The following is a 24,675-nucleotide window of genomic DNA, read 5'->3' as shown; positions in this document are numbered from 1 at the left end:
TGTGACGCTTTTGTTTTCTAATAGTGTGGATAATTAGTCCATTTGACAAGGGTACAAATGCATATTTGAGTTGAACACAATTAGGGCCGCCATTGCACCTACATCAAGACGGTCTATAACATTGTCTGATAGTGGAGTAAAAAAAAAAAGGAGCGCAGTATATTAAGCGTTATTTTTCTTTACCAGTGTTTGTGCTTTTGTGTCCAGTCTCCGGCCGTGCCCCCATCCCCATGGCGGTGGTGCGCCGGGAGCTGTCCTGCGAGTCCTACCCGATTGAGCTGCGCTGCCCGGGGACCGATGTCATCATGATAGAGAGCGCCAACTACGGCCGCACCGACGACAAGATCTGCGACTCGGACCCCGCCCAGATGGAGAACACGCGGTGCTACCTCCCTGACGCCTACAAGATCATGTCACTCAGGTCGGTACACGGATATGTGTTATTCTGCACGCCATGTGTCTAATAAGTCTTACTCCAAGTGTCTCCTTTTGAAAGAACTGTGGAACCAGTGAAAAAATTCACAAGGTCGACTCGGTGCTGTAAACGCTTTAGCTAAGGCAGCAACACTTGGAATTGTCTCTTTTTTTTTTGAGTGAACTGAAAGGCATTCTTCAGACTCAGAAATCCCAGTGACAGTAGGTCCTTTATTCTTCTTCGTGGTGAAATCTCAATGCCAAGTTCTCCATCGTTCACACGATGACCCACTTTCATAACTTTGACAGAAATAAAGCAGCAGAGACACACCATTGTACTGCAACATACCTGGCTGATGCAGTGAAATGGAAGGAAAAGAAGGATGTGAAAAACAAGTCTAATATGTGAGGCCAACCCTGCTGTTATCAGATCTGTCCTGATTTATATGTAATACTGTGCTACACAATTGCCTTTATTAGACAATGGAAAATACACTTGAGTAACAATCCCTCTACAGCTGGCCGGTGGGATCGGCTTCCTCTCCTGGCAGTGCCAATAGGAACACAGCAACTAAATCTACAAAGGATGATTGTTGTTTTTTGAATTGAAAGGCAGGGTTGGTCATTTCTTTCCAGATACACTTTTTAAGATTTAGGTTGAAATTGTCTTGAAATAAATAACTCATGTTCTCTGAAAAAGGAACAAAGAAAATCCGTCATCTGTATCAGTTTGTAAGTCTGAAAAAGCTTCAACCAATGTCTGCCACGAGGTACCAATCTGATGAACCAATCAGACGCCTCCCTGTCTCCCTTCTCGTTCTCGGAGCAACGGCGCTCGCGCATGTAAGCGAGGCGGCGTGGCTTTTGAGGGAGCACAGAGGGGTAGGGGGTCGATGAAGACAAAGCGCTGAAGGGAATGCTACTTTCAAAATCATTCTGGTTTTTAGAAAATTACCAAACCCTGCCTTTAAAGGAAAAGAAACCTGAGATGTTCACCTTAAGGGATCTGAGATGCGAACATGGTCATTAAGGGTGTTTTTCACACGTGCACAAAACTGCCTGGATTTTTTCCTGCCAGACTCTTGTTACATTTTCAGCGTGAAGGCTGAGTGAGTCGGTGTGAGGACGCAGCAGGTAACACAAACTGATCAGCAACCGACCTGATCTTTGTGCACTTCTTGAAGCTGCTTCACACTCTTTTTTTGCTCTCCAGTTTCCATTACCCACTCATAAAATGATATTGTGAATACATCCAATTACATGTAGCATTGATATAAAGGCACAAAGTGTTGCCTGGACTTGTTGCTTCATCTGCCATTTCTGCATCGAGAACATGAACATGAGATTTCAGGGGCGGCCTGTCCTGACATTTTCTGTAGACATTTTTGAAGGAGTGCATGTGTGTAAAAACATTACAGGCATGGATTTCACAAAACTACGCTTGATGCTTGATAGATATGGTGACGCTTTAGAGCTTTGGTACAGTCAGTTAATTAGTGCTCGTCTGATTTTAGAGTCGTTGTTGTGCACAGCCCTCGGTAATTGTAGTGTCCAATTTCAAGTAGAAGTTGTAACAGAAAGACGGAGCGCTGTTTAATTTACTGCTCGAGTGTCAGAAGTGTTTTGTTCTCGGTGAACAATGTTAACACTCCCTCGGTTTAAGTTTTTGTTTTTTTTGTTGTCCTGGCTTGAGCGAGGCGTCTATATTTTGTTTATTTGTCGTTCATGTCTGTGGGTTTTTTTTTTTTTTAACATCACTGTTGAGTCTATAATGGGCAGGTATGATAATAAGAACTTACTGAAAAATAATAGCAGAAACTAAAATAGCAAGCAGGGTGGGGGGGGGAGCTGTGTGTAATGAGAACGTCTGGATATAAATAATTCATTAAAGTCACCGTTAGTATCTCACTTCTTCGGATCACGTGTTCCTCTGACTTTGAGCGCTCTTTCCTGCTGTCCCATTATTTCTCCTCTCATCTTTTTTTTTCTTCTTTTTTTCACTGTCTAAATATTGCTTCCATCTCTCTCTCTCTCTCTCTCTCTCTCCTCTCTCTCTCTCTCTCTCTCCTCTCTCTCTCTATCAAACCACCTGTCTGTGTCATGCGGCGGTGCTCTGATTGCGATTGCTTTGGCCTGGCTCGAGCTCTCCACTCCACTCCGCTCTGGCAGCTGCAGCTTGTGTGGCCACTCTCCTCCTACAGCCCTGGCCATCCATAATTTATACATCACACACACACAGAGAAAAACACAGCATGTGCCACACACAGCATCCACTGCCCAGGGGCTACACCAGACTTTAAGCTGCAATTAGCAGAGCCAGAGGCCAAACTTAATCTTAAGCGATCCTCTGTGGAGGTGACTCAGACCGGAAACAACTGTTTATCACATATATATATATATCTGTGTGTGTGTGAGTTACAAGAAGCCATAAGTGAGCCTCTGCGTGTGTCACTGAGCCGTACTGTATTAATGCAGCTAGCTACGCTCATGCAAACAGACTGTTGTGTTTTTTTTTTTTGAAGCACCAGCGTTACACCCAAATGCACACGGGGAATCTTCTTCGACTGTGTGCTCATGCTCATATCTAATGTGCGTGGTTTTGTTGCTCTAATGTGTGTTGAAGGCTGGATTGGCTTTTCTCTTTTGCACACTTCGCAGTGTGTGCTTTTGGCTCTCTCCCCAAACTCACACAGCCGCTGTCTTCAGTCTGTTTCAGCTCGTCTGGTTTCCACTCTGTCACTCCCTCTATGTCTGTATCCTCTCTGCTTTTCAGGCCCTGCTCGACCGGCTGATAAAATCAGAGCATGTTCCGCCTGCCCAGTGTTTCCTCAGTATCACATTCTGCCTTTGTTTTCCTCTATACCACTCTCCAAGGCCAAGGAATGTGTGTGTGTGTGTGTGTGTGTGTGTGTGTGTGTGTGTGTGTATGCATGTGCACGCCCACACCACATAATTGGTCTTGATATCAAAGCCTCATATCTCCAGAGGGTCTCACAAGGCTTCTCAGGCAACCCAGAGAGGACCTGATATCGCTGCATTTCCCAGATTATCTCCCCATTGGGACACGCTGGGTTGAAGGGGGGAAACAAAGCCGTGGCCATGAAAGTTACGCTTAATCTGTTTCAGCGATATCCTGGCCCCCAGTTCAATGACTCACTCCTCTTTATCGTGTTTTGAACTAAAATGCCTGTTTCCCCAAAATGGCTACCGAGCCGTCTTTGTTTGAAGGTCTGTTGTATCTAACAAGGGGAAAATGAACACGTGTTTCTAATTTCAATTGTTTTATTTGGCTCATCCCACGAGCAGAAGTATTCTCCACTGCTCTCTTCTTTCCCCGAAAATATCAGGATCAGTGTCATTAGCCGTTCACACCAGGGCCCGACCCATGTGGGATTCGATATGGGTTCGATACCGGAAAAATCCGATACCAATATATTGGCCGATATCTTTTTCGATCCCTCTTTGATCTGTAGAGATAAATGTAGATATAGAGATGCACATGTATTGTGTTAATCTCTCAAATGCAGTTATCAATCACGTGTGAAAAAGATATAAAACAAAAACAAGATGGTCACTCGACTGGAAAGTAACTGTGCATGTACATGAGTCACCGCTTGACACCTGTTGTAATCCATAAAGCGCCCTCTGCTGGTGAAGGAGAACTGCTAGTGTAATACAATGAAACTCAAATTAAATCCTATGTGACTGGTGAATAAATCTGGTAATAGCGGCGCATATGTGGGATAAAAGTGGCCGATACCGATAGTCACTTGATGAGCTAATATCGGACGATATTATCGGCCGGCCCATTAATCCGTCGGGCTCTTTTGAAGCCCATCGATGGCGGCCGACATTTTGGAAATTCCACCCAGTCACAAGGCAAAGAGGCGGAGCTGAGCCGGGCCGGACGCCTCCTGGCAAACAGCTTTTAACACATCTACCTGTCAGTCAGCCACGCCTTTAGTAACGCAAATATATAAATAACTCTCACGCTTAATAAAGTCAAAAACACACAGCAGTGCACGGTCTTGCCAGTTTACTCAACATCTTCCCTTTATTCCATCTATGAAACTACCTCAGACTGCAAATCAGGGTCGGAGCGACTTCACCGCACCGCACTGCAGGCGAGGCGTTCCAGTGGCTAAATGTCCTGCGTTGAATTGCCTATATGTTTTTGTATTATTCAAACGCTGCTACAGCAAGGGTGTGGTCCCGTTGAGTGTGCCGTAAAGTGTCACCGGGGAGACTTACATCAGGGGCAACAGACGCATTTGGGAACTTTTGGGTAATTCCAGTCCTGCAACAGAGGAGAGGAGCCTCAAGCCAAAATGGTGGAATGCCTGCGAGTTCGAGCGATCCATTGACATAAAAAAGTGACTTGATGGCTTCTACGCAGATGCTTCACAATGCACTCCTTGTCCCTCACTGATACTTGAGTGCTTCATGGATAGAGTACCTTTCAGCGCACTCTCTCCCTTCGCACTCTCTCCCTCGAAACCAGCGCACATACATTCAGGCACTTGAGGCTGCAAGTGTGGACACTGAAGAATGTGTAGACATCGCGCACAAAGGCACACAAGCTCTGTTTTGCTCCCTGTGCAACGGCAACCGAGGAAGAAAATTACTTCTGGACTTCAAACAGACTTTCCCCCCCCTGACACCTCTGTACCCCGCCTGTCCCACCTTGTCACCTTGTTTGCCCTTCCTCCTATCTTCCCATCTATTGCTCTCCTCCTTCCTTCCTCCCTTTTCTTTTTTATTTATTTTTTTAAGTCCCCAAACACTTCAACAAGCGAGACAAGGGTATGCAGTTGTTCTCCTTCTCTTTTTGAAAGTGTCAAATAACATACTTCATCTCGTATTCCTCTATCTGTCACTCTCTTAATATCACCATTTTTGTCACTCCATTTCCTGCTATTTTCTTCTTTTTTTTACCTCCCACTTCTCCAAATTGTTTCTCACCCCGTTCTTCTCACCCTCACTGTCACTTATTCTTTCTCCCTCACCATCTGTTTCGGCTTTTATCGCCCTTTCCTGCTTTTTCTTTTTTCTTTCTCTACTCATTTCTTTCTCACTGCTGCTCAGGGGAAAAGTGGGTTAAGACAGAAATACAGCGCCTTATGGAGTTCAACCTGTTTCCTTTATTACACAGTGCGTATTATATATTTAAATGGAAATTACTTTATTTGTGGAGGGACCATGTGCAGTAGGAAACGTAAATGCTGCCATTTGATGCATTGCACCAGAGTTAGCTTAGAGCTAATTTATATCTGCTCTCGCTTTTCAGCTGGGGATGTGCACGCTTAGTCGACGAAACCGTTAAACATCATCACCCTCGCTTGTCTGCACCAGAAAACTAGTCGGTTGAATGAATTATAAATATTTGTATATGCTGGCCCTGCTCATCCCGCTCTACTACCCTGATGTAAACAAGCACAGTGCATGGATAGCATCTTGTAGGAGCAGCGCAGTGTGTCAGTAGTTTGATGTAGGAAATTCAGATAAAGTTTTAAGGCTGTGTCTGCAGGTTAAACTGTCATATTGGATGGAGGTGGATACCTTTAAAGGTCACATATTCTCCTCCTTTTCAACCAGTTGAAATAAGTCTCAGAGGTCGGCCAAAACATGTCTGTGAAGTTTCCTGTTGTAAATCCACTCTGATCCTGTATTTGATCATGCCTATAAACCCCTCTATTTCAGCCCTGCTCAGAACAGGCTGTTTCTGTGTCTGTACCTTTAAATATGTAAATGAGCTGTGTCTGACCACGCCCCCTCTCTGGAAGGGGATGTGGCTCTGCTTTCTTGCACCATATTGTTTACGGTGAGAAGGCAGACTCAGAGGGCAGAACAAACACCTAGCTGTGGGAGTGTCACCCACCTGGGGGAGGGGCTACTGCCCTTTGTGATGTCATGAAGGGAAAATCTCCAAACGGCCTGTTTGAGCACACATTTTCTATAAAGCAGAGCAGGGAGAAGACGGAGAGGATGAACTTTTCTTATAATTGGGGGGTTTGTAGACAGATTAGGAACACATATTAGTGTTAGAGAAACATGGTGAAGTGCATTTTGCATAATATGTGACCTTTAATACTGGCATGTGGATGTTAACCTGCAGGGAGGGCCAAAGGCTGGCGGTAATAGCAATGCTAACGTTAGCCACACTCTGCAACCCAAATAACTTTGATAACCTGCATACAATTTAAAATAGATTATTCTCAATGTTGACTGTTTTCTGAGAGTTTCCTTATCTTTACTATTCTGTGAGTCTGAATCTAAATTTCTGTGTAACCAAACTAGGAAATTAGTCGCCTGGGAACATCCCTATTTGACTAAATGTTTATGGGTCGAAGGCTAGGCAGACATTCCAAGTCTGAAGATCAAAACCTCAGGGGCCCTGGGGGTCCTAGGTGCACTATAAAAACACATATCTGCAGTGGCCCTGGGTGCACACACACACACACACACACACACACACACACACACACACCAGTGAATACACATGGGCATGCATTCAAGAACATTCTTCATCGCCCATGCATGCATGTTCAAACACTCTGTTCTTTACACTCACCATCACACACACTCAAGAGAGAGAGACTGAGAGAGTTGCCCATCCGTTCCGAAGCTTTGTCAACTTCTTCTGGCAGCCTGTCTCTTCAGAACCAGGTCTCAGCCTTCAAAGCGCCAGGCTAGTGTGTGCAAGCCTTCTGAACACATCTCCGTGTGTGCATGTGTGAAAGCGTACAGTGTAGCACCGCTGTCTGCCTTTGGTATGTGTGCATGTGTGTAAGTGTGCACCAGCATGTTTGAACCATTCAGGCTGGAGACTGTAAAGAAAACCTCTGAAGTTCTTTTCCCTTTGACTCTGTGAATTATAGAAAAGCAGTTGAATCGTGGACTGCAATCTGGTGCTTGCTATGTGCTGCAGTCCAGCAGTCTGGCACCCTTTTCCCTTTTTTTTTTTTTTTTTTTAGAGCAGGCATACCTGCTCTTCATCTGTCTCCTCCATTTGAGTCTAATCAATCTTAGTAAACACAGACGGGGAAGAAGACAGATGCAGAATGGATACAAATAAGTCGTCTTATCGGTAGATTAATCTTTTATTGTTGATTATAATTCCAGCCCGGTGACTAAGTGCAAAAACATTATTAACTTCTATATTGAAGTTTGGCACTGAATCAACAGAGGCTGTGTGTGTGTGTGTGTGTGTGTGTGTGTGTGTGTGTAATGTTTTGCAGCGGTAGCCTCATGGATATTTATAACAATTATATCTCCATATTAGAGCCATCTATCTTTCTTTCCTTTCTGTATCTGTTCCTCTTTCCTCTCTCCATTAAACCATCCTGCTTCTCATTGAATCAGGTCATATCGGGAAATGTCCTACTTAATGTGTGTGTGTTGGTATGTGTGGGCGTGTGTGTGTGTGTGTGTGTGTGTGTGTAGGTGTGCGCATATATGTGTGTCTGTTGGGTGCACGCTGCCATCCTCATGTAGTCGCCGCAGTTACAGGAGATGCCCCGCAGCACCCTGAGGGCCCAACTGTCACCCTTGCTCGGGTGCGGTAATTAGGGCCCACACACACATTGAGTACATGCCTTTGTACACACACACACATGTACACACACACACACACTCACAGCCACACACACACTGATATGTGCCTTTATGCATTTATATAATAAGAGACAAATTATACAAACACATACAAAAAATGTATTTCTTCTGCCATCACGTCGATCCTAAAGCCCGGCCTACACTTACAGATTTTTAAAATCCTGACAGATGTCGAGAATGTGCGCGACCCCACACATGACGACAAATAAAGATGGATTTAACAGTTTTTGTTCTTACAGTGTGCGGGGAGCGATGATGTGATGAAAACAAAACACCACACACAGTAAGAGATTCCATTCAAGAACTACCAGAGAACTGACGATAGTTTGTTTTCGGTCCTTTTTACTGAAAATTCAACAGCGTGAGCAAAGTCTGTGTGTTACAGTGCGAGCTGGAAGGAGAGTAAAATGGATGTGCTGCGTTTTTTTTTTGCGATTCCATCCTCAGTCAGCTCCTCCCACACACACAACAGGATATCAGATTGAAATTATTACACATTTTGATTTGGAATCATGAAGCCCCAAATCTGCCCGATTATCTTGTGTTGTGTACACACAGATTCTTTACCTTCACATACAGTATGTGACATCACACATGTCCCTACAAACCTTACATACCACCCGTACAAGCCGCAGTGTACACTCACCCTGACTGACAGCTGCTGCTCTCCTTAAACCTGCACATTTCAACATGTCAAAGTTTCCACTGACTGGGCCTCGTCTCCTGTCGCCACAGCTCTGCTAACCTTAGTTATCATGCTTTACCGCGCACCTAAGCTACATGGCTGCATGAGGATGGTTTCAGAATGGTCTAGACACCACACACACACACACACACACACACACACACACACACACTCTCTCGCACAAACCGTGGCACTTCCAGAGTCTAGCATGTGAGTCAGAGCGTCAGACAAGCGGGCATGTAGACAGGGACTGACTTCCTGTCTCACTTCATACTTTGACTTTGACATTGAAGCATGAATCCAGACCAGGACAAAAAGAACAGCCCCTCCTCCCCCCCCCCCCCCCCCCCCCCCCTTTCCTACACATGCACATGCATGCATACAAACAACAGCTTGCTCTTTTTTTGTGCATCATGAGGTGAGGCTGACTAAATCCCTCGTGACAGTGTCTCGGTGTGGTGTGGCTCCGTCTTCTTGCCGGCGATGCTGTTTTACACGCTCCTCTGCGTTTCACCAACCAAGAGAGACAACCCAGCTGTCTGAACCGCTCCTCGTCTTTTAGGAGGATTTGGAGTTTGTGCTAGCAGGTTGTCTTGGATTAAACTGTGGAGAGAGAGGTGTCACGTAGGGAGGCGCGCACACACGCACACACACGCACACACACACGCACACACACACGCACACACACGCACACACACACGCGCACACACACGCGCACACACACGCACACACACACGCACACACACACGCACACACACACGCACACACACCGATGTAAGCTGAGAGAAAACACAGGGATGTCAGCACAGGAATGTTGCTAGGTGGAAGCAGGAGGAAGACTCCCTGAGTGTGTCCTGGAATCGGACGACGTGGAGGTTGCCATGGTAACCAAGGGAAGAAGAAAGGGGAGGAGAGGAGAGGAGAGGAGAGGAGAGATGGCGGAGCTTAAACCTGTACTTGGCTGTGAGCCTGCTAGTAAAAAAAAAAAAAAAGAGGCCATAATGTATTTGTGTTAGTTTGATTTGTGTGTCTGTGTGTTTTAAGACTTACAGTATCATTATGAAGTACTTATTTCTAGTAAAACAGTCCCTCATCATAAATATTGAGAAAATATGTTTCAGAATCCCAAACAGGTCTACATTAGGAAGAAGGACCCAGCGTCCTACATCAAATTCAGCTCCAGTTATCAGTTTTACTTTGTTTTATTTTGAAATTGCATTAAAATTAGAGAAGCACAGATCCACTTTTTTTTTTAAATTCTGATCCGATTTCAACACTTATGTACCGACACTGATTCAGAAGAGCAAAACATTTGAATAAAAATGCATAAAAATGTTAATTATTCCAAATAAATGTGAGACCTCTGTGCTGGTTTCACACACAAACAGGAAGCAGCAACAGCTGTAAGGTTTTCAAATTATCAAATTATCCTCATTTTCAAATTGTACTTTTTATTATATAGAGATAGAGCTGTTCCATCTCGTCCGGACTTCTTAATGGAGACTTATTTTTGGGCACCTGAAGTTCCGTCTGAATGTCTTTAAAGATCGTAGATCGGTGGCGTGGATCGACGCCGTCAGTCCGATATCCGATTTGTAAGCTGCGCCGACATCGGACCCGATACAGATGTTAGATCAGATCGGTCCCACCCCTTATTTTAAATATCAATCTCGAGACACTTCTCAAAAGAGCAGGCGGGACAATATGCAGGAAGGATTTCTTCTTTGTATTCCTCGCCATCCTGTTGTCCACACTTCCTCGCCGCTGAGGTGGAGGTCGGAGCAGGCCGTGCATGAACGAGGACGGCGGCGGTTGTGAGGACGACACAGTCCGATGGTGGAGGCTGGGCACCAAATATAAAAACGCTCTTTTATTAATACATGGAGGCTAGTATTAAATTAAATAAAACTTCCCCTTCACATCTGACATTCAGTGATTTATTTTTACATATGATCTTTTGAACAACGTCACAGGCTGTTCCCCCGAAGTCTGTAACTTCACATCCATCAAATTTGCTGACGTCACCGGATATTTCTGATTTGTTGGGGCAGATTTCATCTTCTGTCTAACTTCTCTTGACTCTCAATGACGTGATGAGTCATGCAGTTGTCCAAGTGCGTGCATGATAATCCAGACTAGAGCTGAAGATGAGACCTGCATGCTATACAGTGGTTTTTTTTGGGGGGGGGGGGGGGGTATACACAGATATACACTATATACTGCATGTTGTGTGTCAAACGAGAAAAGTTGACTTCCTCACAGAGAATGGGAGAGAGTGACATCCTCCAGCCAAATATTAATAATGTAACACATTTCAAGGCTTTTTCCCAGTAGGAAAAACAACATTATTTTACCTGTGGCTTGTTTGACAGGCTGCTCGAGAGCTGACAGAAATGCATTCAGGGACCGCACAGGAGTGTGTCGGTGTTTGTGTGATTGTGCATGTGTGTGTGTGTGTGTGTGTGCATGTGTGTGCGTGTGTGTGTGTGTGTGTGTGTGTGTGTGTGGGAGACAGAGAGAGACAGATCTGTCATTTCTCTATAAGCGTGTTGTGGTGCTGGCACAGAATGTGATGCTTCAGTATACCCCTATGGTAGACATATACACACACAGACACACACACACACACACAAACACACACAGACACACACACACACAAACACACACAGACACCTGTCTCGTGCTCCTTCTCTCTCACCTCTGTCAATCAAAATCTCTGTTTCACTTTAAATTACTTATTACGTCCAGTTTTCTCCACATCCTTCTACAGTTTTCCGCCTTTTCTTTTTCTTCGGGTTGGACATCAATTCCTCTCCCTCCATTTGTCCCCATACTATATATATATATACAGTATATATATATGTGTGTATAACCACATCAGGGAGCTAATAAAGCAGAAAGGAGGCCAGTGGCAGTGGAATCTCATATGTGCTGTGTGTGTATGTGTGAGAGAGAGCGAGAGAGAGAGAGAGAGAGAGGGAGAGAGAGAGAGAGAGAGAGAGAGAGGAGGAGAGTATGGTCAGCCTAACAGCTTTATATCCTGTAGCGAGATACTGTAACTACGCTCTGGCTGCTGTCAAATGGGTTTTCCTGAACTCCCGCAGGACATAAAGAGCCCTGTGAAATCCCTCCTTGCTTCTTTTTTTTTTTTTTAATTTGTATTTTCACCCACTATCTTTCTTTTTCTGCTTTTCCAACTGCTCAACTCCCACTGCTTCACTTTTTCCCAGTTTGGGGATTTTTTATTGAATTTATCATCAAAATGTGCGACCAGCTTGTAAACTCAATAATCAACCGTTGGGAATATATATATTTTTTTTGAGGATAACTTGGATTACCAGTTCAGTGCGACTTCTAATTATTGTCAAGTTGGGTTCAATCCTGTTGCTGTAGGAAGTTAAGGTGGTCAACATTTCAGATACTTAGGCCTAGTCCACACATAGGCTGTGTTTTTTGTTAATGCAGAGGTTTTACTCCTCTGAATCCCGTCCACACGCTAAATTCTCAAAAACATCTTCGTCCACATGAAAACGCAAAACGCACCGTCAAAGACGATGTCCTTGACGTGCTAAAAATGTCTCGCCATTCCTCTGCAATGACCATTTTGTTGAACAAAGTTGTCCATTCAGGCTCCTCTGGACTGAACCAGGAGTCGGTATTGCTTGTTTGTTTACTAGTATTGTTTAAAAGTTTGAAATACTGGTATCATGAGAACCGTGCCTGGTGGGAGGTGATAGTGAAGAAAAACAAACACAGTGGAGTGAAGAAAAAGTACAGATGTTCTAAAAAAATCCAAATTTGTCTTCATAGGCAAACTTTATCAGAATGAGAAACTTTTTCTCGTTAGCACACAGTTGGTGAGCATGCTGAGAAAACTTAAATGTTGACATCACTCGCACCATTAGAACATATTGCATGTTTTACTAATGCACAACTCTCAGAGGGAGCTCTGCCAGAGCTTTCAATATTCAGAACCATCGATGTTCCTGCTGGTGTGGAAAAAAAATGCATTCAGAATCTCAGTCTACCCATTCACTATTCTCTTTATATAAACATGTTCTGTATAGATGTAGTAGTTGAGTGAGTAGTGACAGTGTTTCCCTTACCATTATATTAGAGGGGCGGCCCGCCCCCCCAATTATTTTTGGCCTTTTTGTGCCTTTATTGTAGGGATAGGATAGTGGATAGAGTCGGAAATCAGGGAAATAAGTCATTTAAGGATACCTTTCCGATAGAAAAGGACAGCTGCCATTAAAAGTGTTTTTGTCGGCGTGTTGGCATGTCGGCGTGTGTTCCCCCCCCCCCCAACGCTGTAAACCTAGGGGGAAGCAGTGCGTGATATAAACTGACATTTAAACAAAGTGATGGAGGTAAAAAACCATCTGTAGTAACCAGGGAGACATTAGAACAGCCTCTTCAGTAAATGTTTTTCAGAGAATTTTAAAACATCTTTCATCCATTTAAATCATTAAATAAAAGCCGAGGCAGCTGTGGCTCAGTTGGTAGAGTGGGTCGTCTCTCAACCAGAAGGTCAAGGGTTTGATCCCCAGCTCCTGCAGCCACATGTCCAATGTGTCCTTGGGAAAGATACTTAACCCCAAGTTGCTCCTGCTGTGGCATATCTGAACAGGATTAGTTCCTTCTGATGGACTCACTACATCCTCTACCATCAGTGTGTGAATGTGAAGGTGTGACCTGCAGTGTAAAAAAAGCTCAAGTCCATTTACCTTTTCCAGGAGTTTAAAGCTCCGCCTCAACTCCATTTCTTTGTCTATTTCTAGATTGATGGAAAGCTAGTTTGAGACAGCATTTCCAATACGGCGTCCGCCATTGTTGGGCTTCAAAACCTCTCTTCAGAAACCAACGGATGATGTCACTTAGACTACGTCCATGTTTATACAGTTCATATTTATAATATTTATTTGCTCTTATTTAAAAGATGTCTTCATCTGAATTATAAATATTTTGAAAAACAAGAAAATCAAGGTCAGAGCTCTTAGAGAGTAGTCGTTGGTATTTACATTGCTTTCCTTTTGTAGCCTCGGACAAACACCATTACCCATAAGCTCTAGACCTTGGGAGTACTCAACGCCGTAAGCAGACATTAATAGAGAGCTGACTTAATGACTAAAGCAGAGGGCTTTATTGAGTTTTTATGGATGCGGATGAAACAAGGCTGTCATGACTAACTGCCCTCCCTGCTGTGCTTCATGGGAGCTGTAGTTTTCCTCAAATCACAAAGGTTCAGTTTCTAGTCCAGACTGTTTAAAGTGGATGAGGATTTTTCTTGGATCATGGGAAGATCCTCAGGAATGTGCTCCATTGTTTTAATGCTAACTGAAAAATGTACTTTGTAGATGCTCACAAAGATAAATGCAAAATCTCTCACAAAATGAATTCCCCCCCCCCCCCCCCCCCCAATGTACAGAGGCTTTAGTCCTACAAGCAGGGTTCGAGTCTGACCTGTGGCTCTTTTCTCCACTCTCTCTCTCTCTCCCTAAGGTCTTACTCTCTCCACTTTCCTATCAAATAAAGGCACAAAAGCCCTAAAAAATAAATCAGTTTTTTTTTTTTGTTTGACCTCTTTTCACCTCGTCTCCATTCTCCTTTTTCCAACGGTAAACAGACCAACGTCAAATCAACCAGACTTTGGTTAACTGTGGATTAGTATGATGAGTTTTATCTGTGATTACAGCCACGACACCAGCAATCCCAGTAAGAGCCTGCTCTTCAAAGTAACAGTACAGTAACTGTCACTTGTAGAGGGATGTGGTTTTTTTTTTACAGTATGTGTAGAAAGTAACAGAATGTTTTTACAATCAGAAAAAGGCAGCAGAGCCTACTGTATGTGTGTGTGTGTGTGTGTGTGTGTGTGTGTGTGTGTGTGTGTGTGTGTGTGTGTGTGTGTGCTTACCGCCCTCAGACTCCGTTTCACAAAGTTAGCATGTGCTAAGGATGTCCGCACAGTGCTGTGGATGACTTAGTGCTTCAGAGTGGTTTTTGACTGAATTCAAACATTGATTCCAGAGGACTGTGTCGAGGCTTTGTGCGTCACTCACTCTCAGACACCTCTTTCAACTCATGAGGATTAGTTCCCGGCTCTCACTTGCTCTGTAATTATATACTTCTTCTTCTTCAACACATCTGCACCGGAGCGCACAGACACATGCAGGCAAGAAATGCACACATACATTACGCACAAATATTTATTTCCTCTTTGCATCTGCTGCACACACATACCCAACATCCACACACACACACACACACACACATAGACTCCGTCAGCCTCATCAAATCATCAGTCAGTCAGTTATGTTTATATGAGGGAGAAAGAGGGAGAGACAGAGACGAAGTGAAGGGAGGTCTGCCAAACAAAGTGAAAAACATCAGAGACAATAACAACAGCAGCACCCGCTGCAGCATCGCAGCCTTCTCCCTCCCTGTCTGCCTGCCACAGCTCAGCTTTGTTAGTGAAGAGTTTGTTTGTGTGTGTGTGTGTGTGTGTGTGTGTGTGTGTGTGTGTGTCTGAGCCTGTGCGCTTGAGCGTGCATGTGCGTGTGTGTGTGTGTTGCACGTTGCAGGGAAGAAAGCCAGCAGGCAAGGCGGTATCCAGGCCACTGCCTTGTTTTGATGTGGTCATGCTAATTAAAAAAAGGGAGCTTTTTCTGCCAACGTGAAGAAAAAACAAACAGGGAAAATATGGAGCTACACTGGTGTTAAATACAGATAAAAAAGGGTATAGGTTCCAAAGGTGTGTTGTGAGGTGGGAGGAGGGGGAGGGGGGAGGGGGGGGGGGGGGGGGGGGTATATATGCATGTTCTGCATCTGCATTCATCACGGTGGGCTGAAAGAACATGAATTGTGAATTTCTGCTGATGCTTCTGCGTTTTGTTCTCCTGCATGAACATCATTTTCAGAAAAAAAGAGCAGGATGAGAGGAAAAGAGAGAGGTGGTGGTGGTGGTGGAAGGGGAGAGGAGGTAAAAAAAAAAAAAAAAAAAAAAGGAAGGATGGAGATACTGGGGACATAAGGGAGTCTTTTTTGGATCTGACTCAGTCTACTGGCTCAGACAGAACGGTGACGTCAGCACACACAGGCTTTAGGAAGGATGGAGAGATGGAGGGAGAAAACAGAGGGAGGCTGGAGATGACGCCCTGGGGGAGGCAGGGATGAGAAAGATATTAAGAAAAGGACGGAGACAGCGAGAAAGAAGCCGGCAATAAGAGAAGGGCCTACCACATATATATGGGTGTGACTTGGGAAACTGCAGCTAAGTGGGTTTAAGACAGATAAACAGACGAGAGGGGGGGGAGAAGAAAAAAAACAGGCAGGCGGAATGAGAGACAAAGAAGGAGGAACGCAGAGGAATAATTCCTTGGTGGGAAGGATGAAGACAAAGGCAGAGAAAGAAATTAGTTTATTATCTGGGCTTAGGGAGTTAGGGGAGAAGGGAAGAGAAAGGTAGGAGCAGACGGAAATAGGCAGCAAGAGGAGACGGAGTGATAGAGCACACCAGAGATGATGTCAAATCTTTTGCTCTGTAGCCTCTATTTAAAACACCAGTCAATAACCTTCAGTGCTTCATGACTGAGCTGCAGAAGTCCCCACAATTCAGCCTTTTTTTCTTTTTTTTTTCTGCTGTATCATAACGCAGAAATAAAACGCACACATATTCCCCAAAGCTAGTGCACAACCTACATTTTCTCCCTTTTGTTCTCGCCGAACACATTTGCATTTTTTTTTCCTTCTCCTGCCCTGCCGCTTCCCTGCATGTGTTTTTTTTTTTATTTAAAAAAAAAAAAAAAAGTATTATGTCTCAGTAACTTATTCATTCTGTTAGCTTTGTGAAATTATTATTTGATGTCTTGCGGTTCACTTGCCCAGTTCTCTAGCGTCTCGTTCGTGTCAGATGGATATTTTTTCTTTCACTCCCTTTCCCTTCAGGAATGACGCTTCTCTTTGTGTTAACAGGTCTGCGGGAGGAAATAATTAATCGTACACAGTAGGGCTCAACGATATCTGGACAAACTGACACTGTGCTATTTCTTTCTTTCAGCGGTATATGGTGGGATTTTGAAACGAGAAAAGCATGCCAGATTTATATGCATCAATTCAAACCTCAAGTCATTTTCTGATTTTAAATCTAAACGGCCACCTTCTTTCATCGCACACTAAACTTTGTGCTTTACAGACACACTTTCAAAGAGACTAAATACCAACACAAAAACAGCTAAAAAGACATAGCGGAAGAGACAATCAGATATTAAGGTTAAAACAACAACACAATAAAGTTAACGGACCAATCAGTAACTTATCTACTGAATTAAATCCTAAAGTGATCTTACTCTATGATCAGACATTAAGGAAACATGCTTTGTTGAAGTGCTGGCTTCTCTGACAACAATGCGGCAGCCAGTATGTCCTCCTTCTAACTTTAGATTCTGCTCCTGAATGCTCTGGATTTGTTTGGAACCAGAGAAGGTACACACGGCCGTTTTGCCCTTGCCAGGCAAACAGCAAACCAACAGGTGTTGCAGCGATGGAAGCGGTCAAGAGAAGTGGTTCAGATAGAAGTGATTGTACCCGACCTAAAAAGCCTCTGCATGTTTCTAATAAGCTCCACGAGCAGAAACGTGCTAAAACTAGGATCAACATTGGAGATGCTTTTTGAAAAATGGAGAGCAGTTAGAACGCAGAAAGGTTTACAGACCGATGCAGAGCTGGATAAACACTGAAGCTTCAGTGTCCACCACTTGGCGACCTGTGCGCATATTGACTCTAGAGAGGAGGGGGCATGCAATGTTTAGAATTTGGACTGCAGTATCTTTTTCAAACAGTACTTAAAAATATCCACACTGAAGCTCCAATAAAAAACTATCATCCTACTGAAACAGTGTCCACTGACCGGTCACAAAGTGGAAGCCTGTTCCAGAGCTGAGGTGCAACCACAGCAAAAGTTTGATCACCATTTGACTCCAACCTTGACTCATGCACGGTTAGCATACTTATGCAGTAGATCATAAACTTCTTCAGTATCTTTTACCAATAAACTTGTGGCTTTCAATTGTGCTGCTTACACGTCATCAACCATTTCTAACAACGGTCGAGGTTATGTCTACATAACCTGCATGTGAGCTGCAGCTCACTGTCTTGAGCTTTCACACATCACCGTGTTGCTGCAGGCTAAAAGTAAACAATCAGCGGCACATGCACTCTGCAAACAGTCCATATACTGCATGTGGCCATAGATATCGGGAATACATTCAATATAATATACACATCAAATCTGTGATTGAGCGTCTGCATCGAGGGTCGTGCTGTGGTATCTGTGACGGCGGCAGCGTGGCCTGTAGCCTTTATATTTGTACATGCAGAGGACTCACAGACTCTGCATGCACAGTGGTCATTTCTCTGACTACTGAAGGTGATATCAGACTTTTAATGCAGATCAGTCAAGAAAACAAGAAACGTGGCGGTTTTTGTTTGCATCAGACAACACAAACGTGACAGCATGACGCGCTCAGGTGACTTGACACCCGTCCTGCGATGTGACTAAAGCACATCGGTTGCAGCCCTACTACACAGTTTTGAGTGAAACAAATGGCTCTAAATCAGTAGTCTTCATCCGACAGTATGAAGCTCCATGCGATTTGTATTCTTATTTTTTAACACATTTGCGGGGTCATTAAACACGGCTTTGGGCTCCGATTCGGCACTGGGGCCCCAGCTAGTCCTAATCCAACGGTGGGTGTTGTGTGCAAAGTTGTGGCGTCGTGTCAGTTTGTGTCCCCCCAAGTCCACAACTCGCCCTGATGACAGGTGACCGATGATGAAGGCACCGGGGCAAGAAATTAAAAAGCACAGAGGCGAGAAAAAAGAAAGGGAGGGGAGGAGAGGAGAGAAGACTGGCGGGTATTGTTATTAGAATATGACAGACATTGCCCCACATAAGAGTTTTAAACCATTAAAAAGAAAAGAAAAAAAACACTCACTTGACCATGCAGAGACGCCACAGATCAGCAACAGACACCGATACAGGTCACCGGGAAGAGGAACGTGTTGCCTTGCATTAGCCCTCTGTGTCATATGTGAATATTAAAACCCAAAATGAAATTAGCTCTCATGCATATTTCATTATGCAAATTGTTGAATGAAACTGTAAGAAAGAGAAAAAAAAGACTTGAGGGGGTCTGGCATGCTCATTATAAAATATCTCAATGGGAGAATCTGAATGTGTTAATGTAAATGTCACCTGTTTGACAGGTGCGCAGAGAGGGGAGAGGGAGCGACGGAGCAGTCGGACTAATTGAAAGAAAATATTCTGATCGGAGAGGAGAGAAATGGATCTTCAGTTTCCCGCTTCTCCTCGAGTGTTCTTCGCCCCCCGTCCAGCACATTTCTCATCCACCTTAATGCATTCATGTGTTTAAACCGGGGGAAGCACCATTGAGATAAAGTGGAGCTTCACCTGGGGTGGCATTTTCAGTTATTACAGGCATACATCACAATTACATACGAGCTACACACAACCCCCACAGTTCATTTTGTGTTGTGAGGTCTTTGCCTTGGACTCTTTAATTAAACACCTTCACATCGATGCCATTTATGCATTGTTATGCTTTTTACAGAGCTGCACACCTTCATACAGTACATTTGATCAAATACATGGGGAGGGGGTAACCTAGCGCAGTGGTTCTCAACTGGTGGGTCGGGACCCAAAAGTGGGTTGCAGAGCTTTTTTAGTGGGTCACGATTCTGTCCCTGAAAAAAAAAACGTGTCAAAAAGTCTGTGAAGCGTTTTTTGAACTTGTTTGTTTTGTTCAGTTTATTGCCTCTGTCGCATGTTTTGTATCGTCTAAGGTCCGAAGGTTTAAAGGCTTTAAATGTGATTTTTCACACTTAAATATAATAGAAATCAAGTATAACCTCTGAAAATAACTCTGTGAGTCATGACTGTCTACAATGGGTGTAACACCCGAGTCCCACTGTCTGTGATGTTTTCAGAGTTTTCACAGTCCTATCTTCACTTTGTTTACATCGCCGGGACGGCCGGCTGACTCCTCCCCTCGCGTATAAAAGTTGTTTAATTGAGGGACTAGAGAAAAGAAGAATAACATACTGTACTCACTGCTTAACTGTGTTTCTAGATCACGCTCATTTCAGGTAAATTTACATGCAGTGTGAAGATACGAGCATAATAAAGATCGCTAGCATTAGCATGCTAACACAACAATGCAGCGCGAGTTGTTTCGGTTTCATGCTGGTGCTCAAGGGCGACATCTGCTGGATCAAAAAAACGCATATAAAGCCTTTAAGTAAATAAATCTGACTGGTTGAAAAATATCAGACTTTTGGGTCGCGATTTCTCATGGAGGAGTTGGTGGTGGCTAAACAAGTTGAGAACCACCGGCCTAGCAGTTATGTTGCGCGCACCCATGTAGAGAGGCTGTAGTAAGAAAGGGAGGGGCTTAGCCCTGCTTGCCCACTGAAAGAACCCACTGAAAATGTCACAGAACTTTCAGGATGAGCCGTACGTGTAGGCTAAGCGCAGAGCTGACATTTTTTTTGTTTTATTTTTGGGCTTTTTATGGCTTTATTCTAGAGGTGTGGCAGTGAGAAGAGTCAGAATCAGGGAGAGAGAGAGTGGAGAATGACATTCAGGAAAGGAGCCACAGGTTGGATTCGAACCTGGGCCGCCCACTTGGAGGACTTTAGCCTCCGTACAGGGGGCGCGCCCACTAAGCATTAGGCTACCGGCGCCCCCGCACAGCTGGATATTTCACCCTGACTGTACCCAGAATCTTTCCCTTCAGCCCGCTTGCAAAATTTAATTTGAAGTCCAGCTGAGACGACAGGCGGACGCAGCAGGTCATATTCAAGAAAAATTCCTGGCGAGCGAGTGGGCGAGGGTATTGATGTTTACATCAAGGAGCCTGTGAGCGACCAGTGTGATCATCATGCACGTAGTGAAGCCGCTTCTTTCCTCTTTTCTGCTTGTTAGTTTGTTCTTCACTCACGCTCATTTGTTGAATCTGTTCAGACTTTGTTTCTTTGACAGCAAACGAGAACAAGACGGCAGAGAAAACAGCAGAATATTGACGCAGCAAAATGGGGGGGGGGGGGGGGGGGGAAATCTTTGAAAACCTGTGAGCCCAACTCTAAATGCTCAGGCTCTGCACATGCAGCGCTGTGCGACACACCCTGCAAAACCTTATTCATAGAAAATACATTTCAGTGAAGTCACACTTCCTCTACGTCCCGCTGGTGTGATCATTCTCCTGTCCCGGCTCCTCTGTCAAGAGAACAGCAGCCAAGCCGCAAAGAACAAACTATCACTTTACAACACACCTTTAATTTAAAGTTGAACGATGATCTCTTTTTCACTTAGACTAAACATAGTCATTCATGGTGTTTTCACACATACATTTAAAAACTCCTGAAGATGTCCCAGAAAAAAACTTGGGTGGTTGAGCTGCGCGATGTGTGAACGTTGGATCTTGGTTCACATAAAGACGCTGCCTCATACTCTTTTTCTGCTCGCCAGCATTCATTGATACTGTGAATACATCCTTTTACACATTTACAACATCAATGGGTCATCATAGCGTCAGACTCCGGGCGCTTCATTTTCCATTTCCACGTCCTCCTTTATACGCCACGTCCTGCCTACAGCTTGTCTGACAGTGAAAGCCTCCCGCTGTGAGGTGAACATGTAAACAGGCAACTTGTGAAAAGATTTCAGCTGTTCCTGAAGTTTTCGAGACATTTTTCAGGGGGAGTGCGTGTGTGCATAAGGCTTTACTGCGGGGTAGGCTGTGGCTGAGTTGGTCGAGTCATCGTCTCTTAACCTGAGGGTCACGGGTTTGACCCCCAGCTCCTGCAGCCACATGTCCGATGTGTCATTTGGAAAGACACTGAACCCAAAGTTGCGTCCGCTGTTTGGTCTGCGGTGTATGAATGTGTGTGAATGGGATTAGTGAATACTGATGGACACTTTAGCAGCCTCTGCCATCAGTGTGTGGACGGGTGTGTAGGTGTGACCTGCGGTGTAAAAGCGCTTTGAGCAGCGCTATACGAGCTCAATCCATTTACCATTTCAACTGGGCTGCAATATAAAACCTTTGTTAATACGAGAGAGAATTACTTACTTTTTGTGGGTCAGAGGAGTGTGTCCCACTGCTGATTAAGATTAATTATATGTACTCTGGGGGCAAAATACTCTTAAAGCTATGGGTTATTGTTCCAACTACAGTTCACACACACACACACACACACACACACACACACACGCATGCACGCACAGCTGCTCAGTAGCCATTGTTTGACCACTTTTTGTACGAGCCCAGTGAATAGTTACATTGTTGTACCCTCCAGGTGTACCAGTGATCGCATGTTGCCTGCTCTTTTGTCAATCTCAAGAGTCCTTAAACACAGATGACCCTCGCGTGCCAAGGTGAATGTAGTGTAGACATAATACATCGCACCATATATCACCTCACATATGACAGGCTCCTGTGTGCTTCGGCCTTCAAAGACATGTGTGCATCATTCCAAAGGGTCACATAACTGTGTATCATCAGGATGCTCCACTAACACGCCCGTCTCTTTCTTTGTGTAGATGCAACAACCGTACCCAGTGTGCAGTGGTGGCTGGGCCTGACGTCTTCCCTGACCCCTGCCCGGGCACTTACAAATACCTGGAAGTCCAATACGAGTGTGTCCCATACAGTAAGTATCCTTTTTTTTTTTAAGGTCACGTGTTATGCAAAACACACTTTATCATGGTTTTCTGACACTAACATGTGTCTCTAGTCCGTCTACAAACCCCCCAATTAAAAGAAAAGTCCATCCTCTCCGTCTTCTGCCTGCTCCACTTTTTAGAAAATGTGTGCTCAAACAGGCCGTTTGGAGATTTTCCCTTCATGACATCACAAAGGGCAGTAGCCCCTCCCCCTAGGTGTGTTTCCCACAGCTAGGTGTTTGTTCTGCTCACTGAGTCTGCCTTCTCACCGTAAACAATAGGACATGGAGCGAGAAAGTCTGAGCCACACCCCCTTCCAAAGAGGGGCGTGGTCAGACACAGCTCATTTACATATTTAAAGGTACAGACACAGAAACAGCCTGTTCTGAGCAGGGCTGAAATAGAGGGGTTTATAGGCACGATCAAATACAGGATCAGAGTGGATTTAGAACAAGAAACTTCACAGACATGTTTTAGGAAACTCTAAGACTAATTTAAACTTATTTAAAAGTAGTTAAAATATATGACCTTTAAAATGTTTCCAAAGTTTTTTCTTATCTCTATTATGGTCGTATACTCAGTCATTTAATATGCCACCTCATCTTAAAGGTTTAATAATTCCACATTACATCATTAAAAAAATACAATCTGCATTTTTTAATGATGATGATGATAATTTAAAAAGTACTAAAGCTTTGAAAAAAAAACTTCGGATCCTCTGTCTTATTTTAAACCAGAATGAGAGCGAGCAGCAGCTGTGGTCCATTCACTCCATAGTCGTCTCATAAAGAACAAACATACAGAGAGCAGGGGAGGTGACTCTCATAATTGAACAAACACATTGACAACATTTGGGCACTGAATTGTTGTCAATGTCTTAATGCTATTGAGACAGAGTGTAAGAGTTTTTGGTGCAATTTTTGAAAAATGAAAAACAATAAATGACCCATTATGAGGTGCATAGGGCTTATATTTTGGTTGCCATGGTATCGTGACAATGACATCATCAGTGAAACAAATGTGGGGACCGTGTGAAACATTACTTTTTAGTTTCTTAAAACAATCCCTACATATTAGTTGTTTGTTTGCTAACTTTTGATTATTAAAAGGCATGTTTAATACTGATTTATTACCAACATTATGCAGATTTAATTACAATAATAGCAATTTAATCTAGGTGTAAACGTTTGAGGGAAACCATGAAGATCATTGCTGGGAAAGTCCGCAGGAAGGAAAGAGTTGGGATTTGTTCCAGCAATGACAGATGGAGATATGACCTTTGACAATGTGATAACAGACTAGGGAGGTTGTATCCACTGGGGTGAAACATTCACGAGGACACGCTCGCAAAATATCCCAACAACAGGGAAACACTTTTTTTTGTCCACAAAAATCTACGTTACAGCTGAGTGTGCAATAAATATTTAAGGGTTGAGGGATGTGCCTTAGTGCGTTTAGGTCTAATTCCCCTTAATGTTTATGTCACACTACATTAACGCTGACAGAGGCGATGGTGAAATATGAGAAGTAGAAACATAAAGCAAATGTTTCCCTAATTCTTCCTCTTTACTCTGACTCTTTACAAGAAGCATTGAAATGGTCTTTTCAAAGGCGAGTGATTGTGATGTTTTGGCACATAGCGGGATGCAGGGCCTGAAAATAACACCCGCCAGGGGCCGAAGGCAGGCAGGTTGTCTTTGAGGGCTATCAGCTACATGGCTGAGAAATGTTTGAACTGAAATAGAAATGTAATTTCTTTTTTTTTAAATTGCAGAGTTTTCACCAGAGTTTTTGGTGTATCTGCAGCTCCGTTCTCCAGCTTCTCTGCATATTTACATGTTGTAGCTGTGTGTGGGCGGGCTGACACACACACACACACACACACACACACACACACACACACAGCCACCGCTGTAACCAGCTTGCTGCCAGCCAACATAAGCAATAGACTTACTAAGTAGCTAGTATGTCTTTATTATAGAGAGAGGAGAGTGGATAGAGTCAGAAGTCAGAGAGAGAGTGAGAGAGTGGGGAATGACATGTGGGACAGGAGCCACAGGTCGGATTTGAACCCAGGCTGCACATGTCGAGGACTTCAGCATCTGTACATGGGGGTCACGCTCTAACCACAAGGCCGCCTGCGCCTTCATAATACCTTTTTATTCGAATGAAATAGACTGAAAGGAATTTAAATGTGAAAGACAAAACACATATTGTTATT

The 24,675-nt window shown here is 44.0% G+C and overlaps 1 protein-coding gene across 11 annotated transcripts in view; it reads left to right on the top strand.

The window, feature by feature from the left end:
- adgrl3.1 (adhesion G protein-coupled receptor L3.1) overlaps positions 1-24,675 on the top strand; it is a 117,609-nt gene that overhangs the window by 8,383 nt on the left and 84,551 nt on the right. For all 11 annotated transcript variants that reach the window (XM_061061374.1, XM_061061306.1, XM_061061366.1 and 8 more), the window contains exons 2-3: positions 208-421; positions 22,332-22,441. In XM_061061374.1, coding sequence (XP_060917357.1) covers positions 208-421; positions 22,332-22,441 — 324 coding nt within the window. The remainder of the gene's footprint in view (positions 1-207; positions 422-22,331; positions 22,442-24,675) is intronic.

Source organism: Labrus mixtus, chromosome 2 (genome assembly GCF_963584025.1).
Source record: "Labrus mixtus chromosome 2, fLabMix1.1, whole genome shotgun sequence".
In the NCBI taxonomy this organism is placed as follows: domain Eukaryota; kingdom Metazoa; phylum Chordata; class Actinopteri; order Labriformes; family Labridae; genus Labrus; species Labrus mixtus.
Note: the sequence above shows the minus strand (reverse complement) of the source record. Positions and strands in the feature narration are given on the sequence as shown.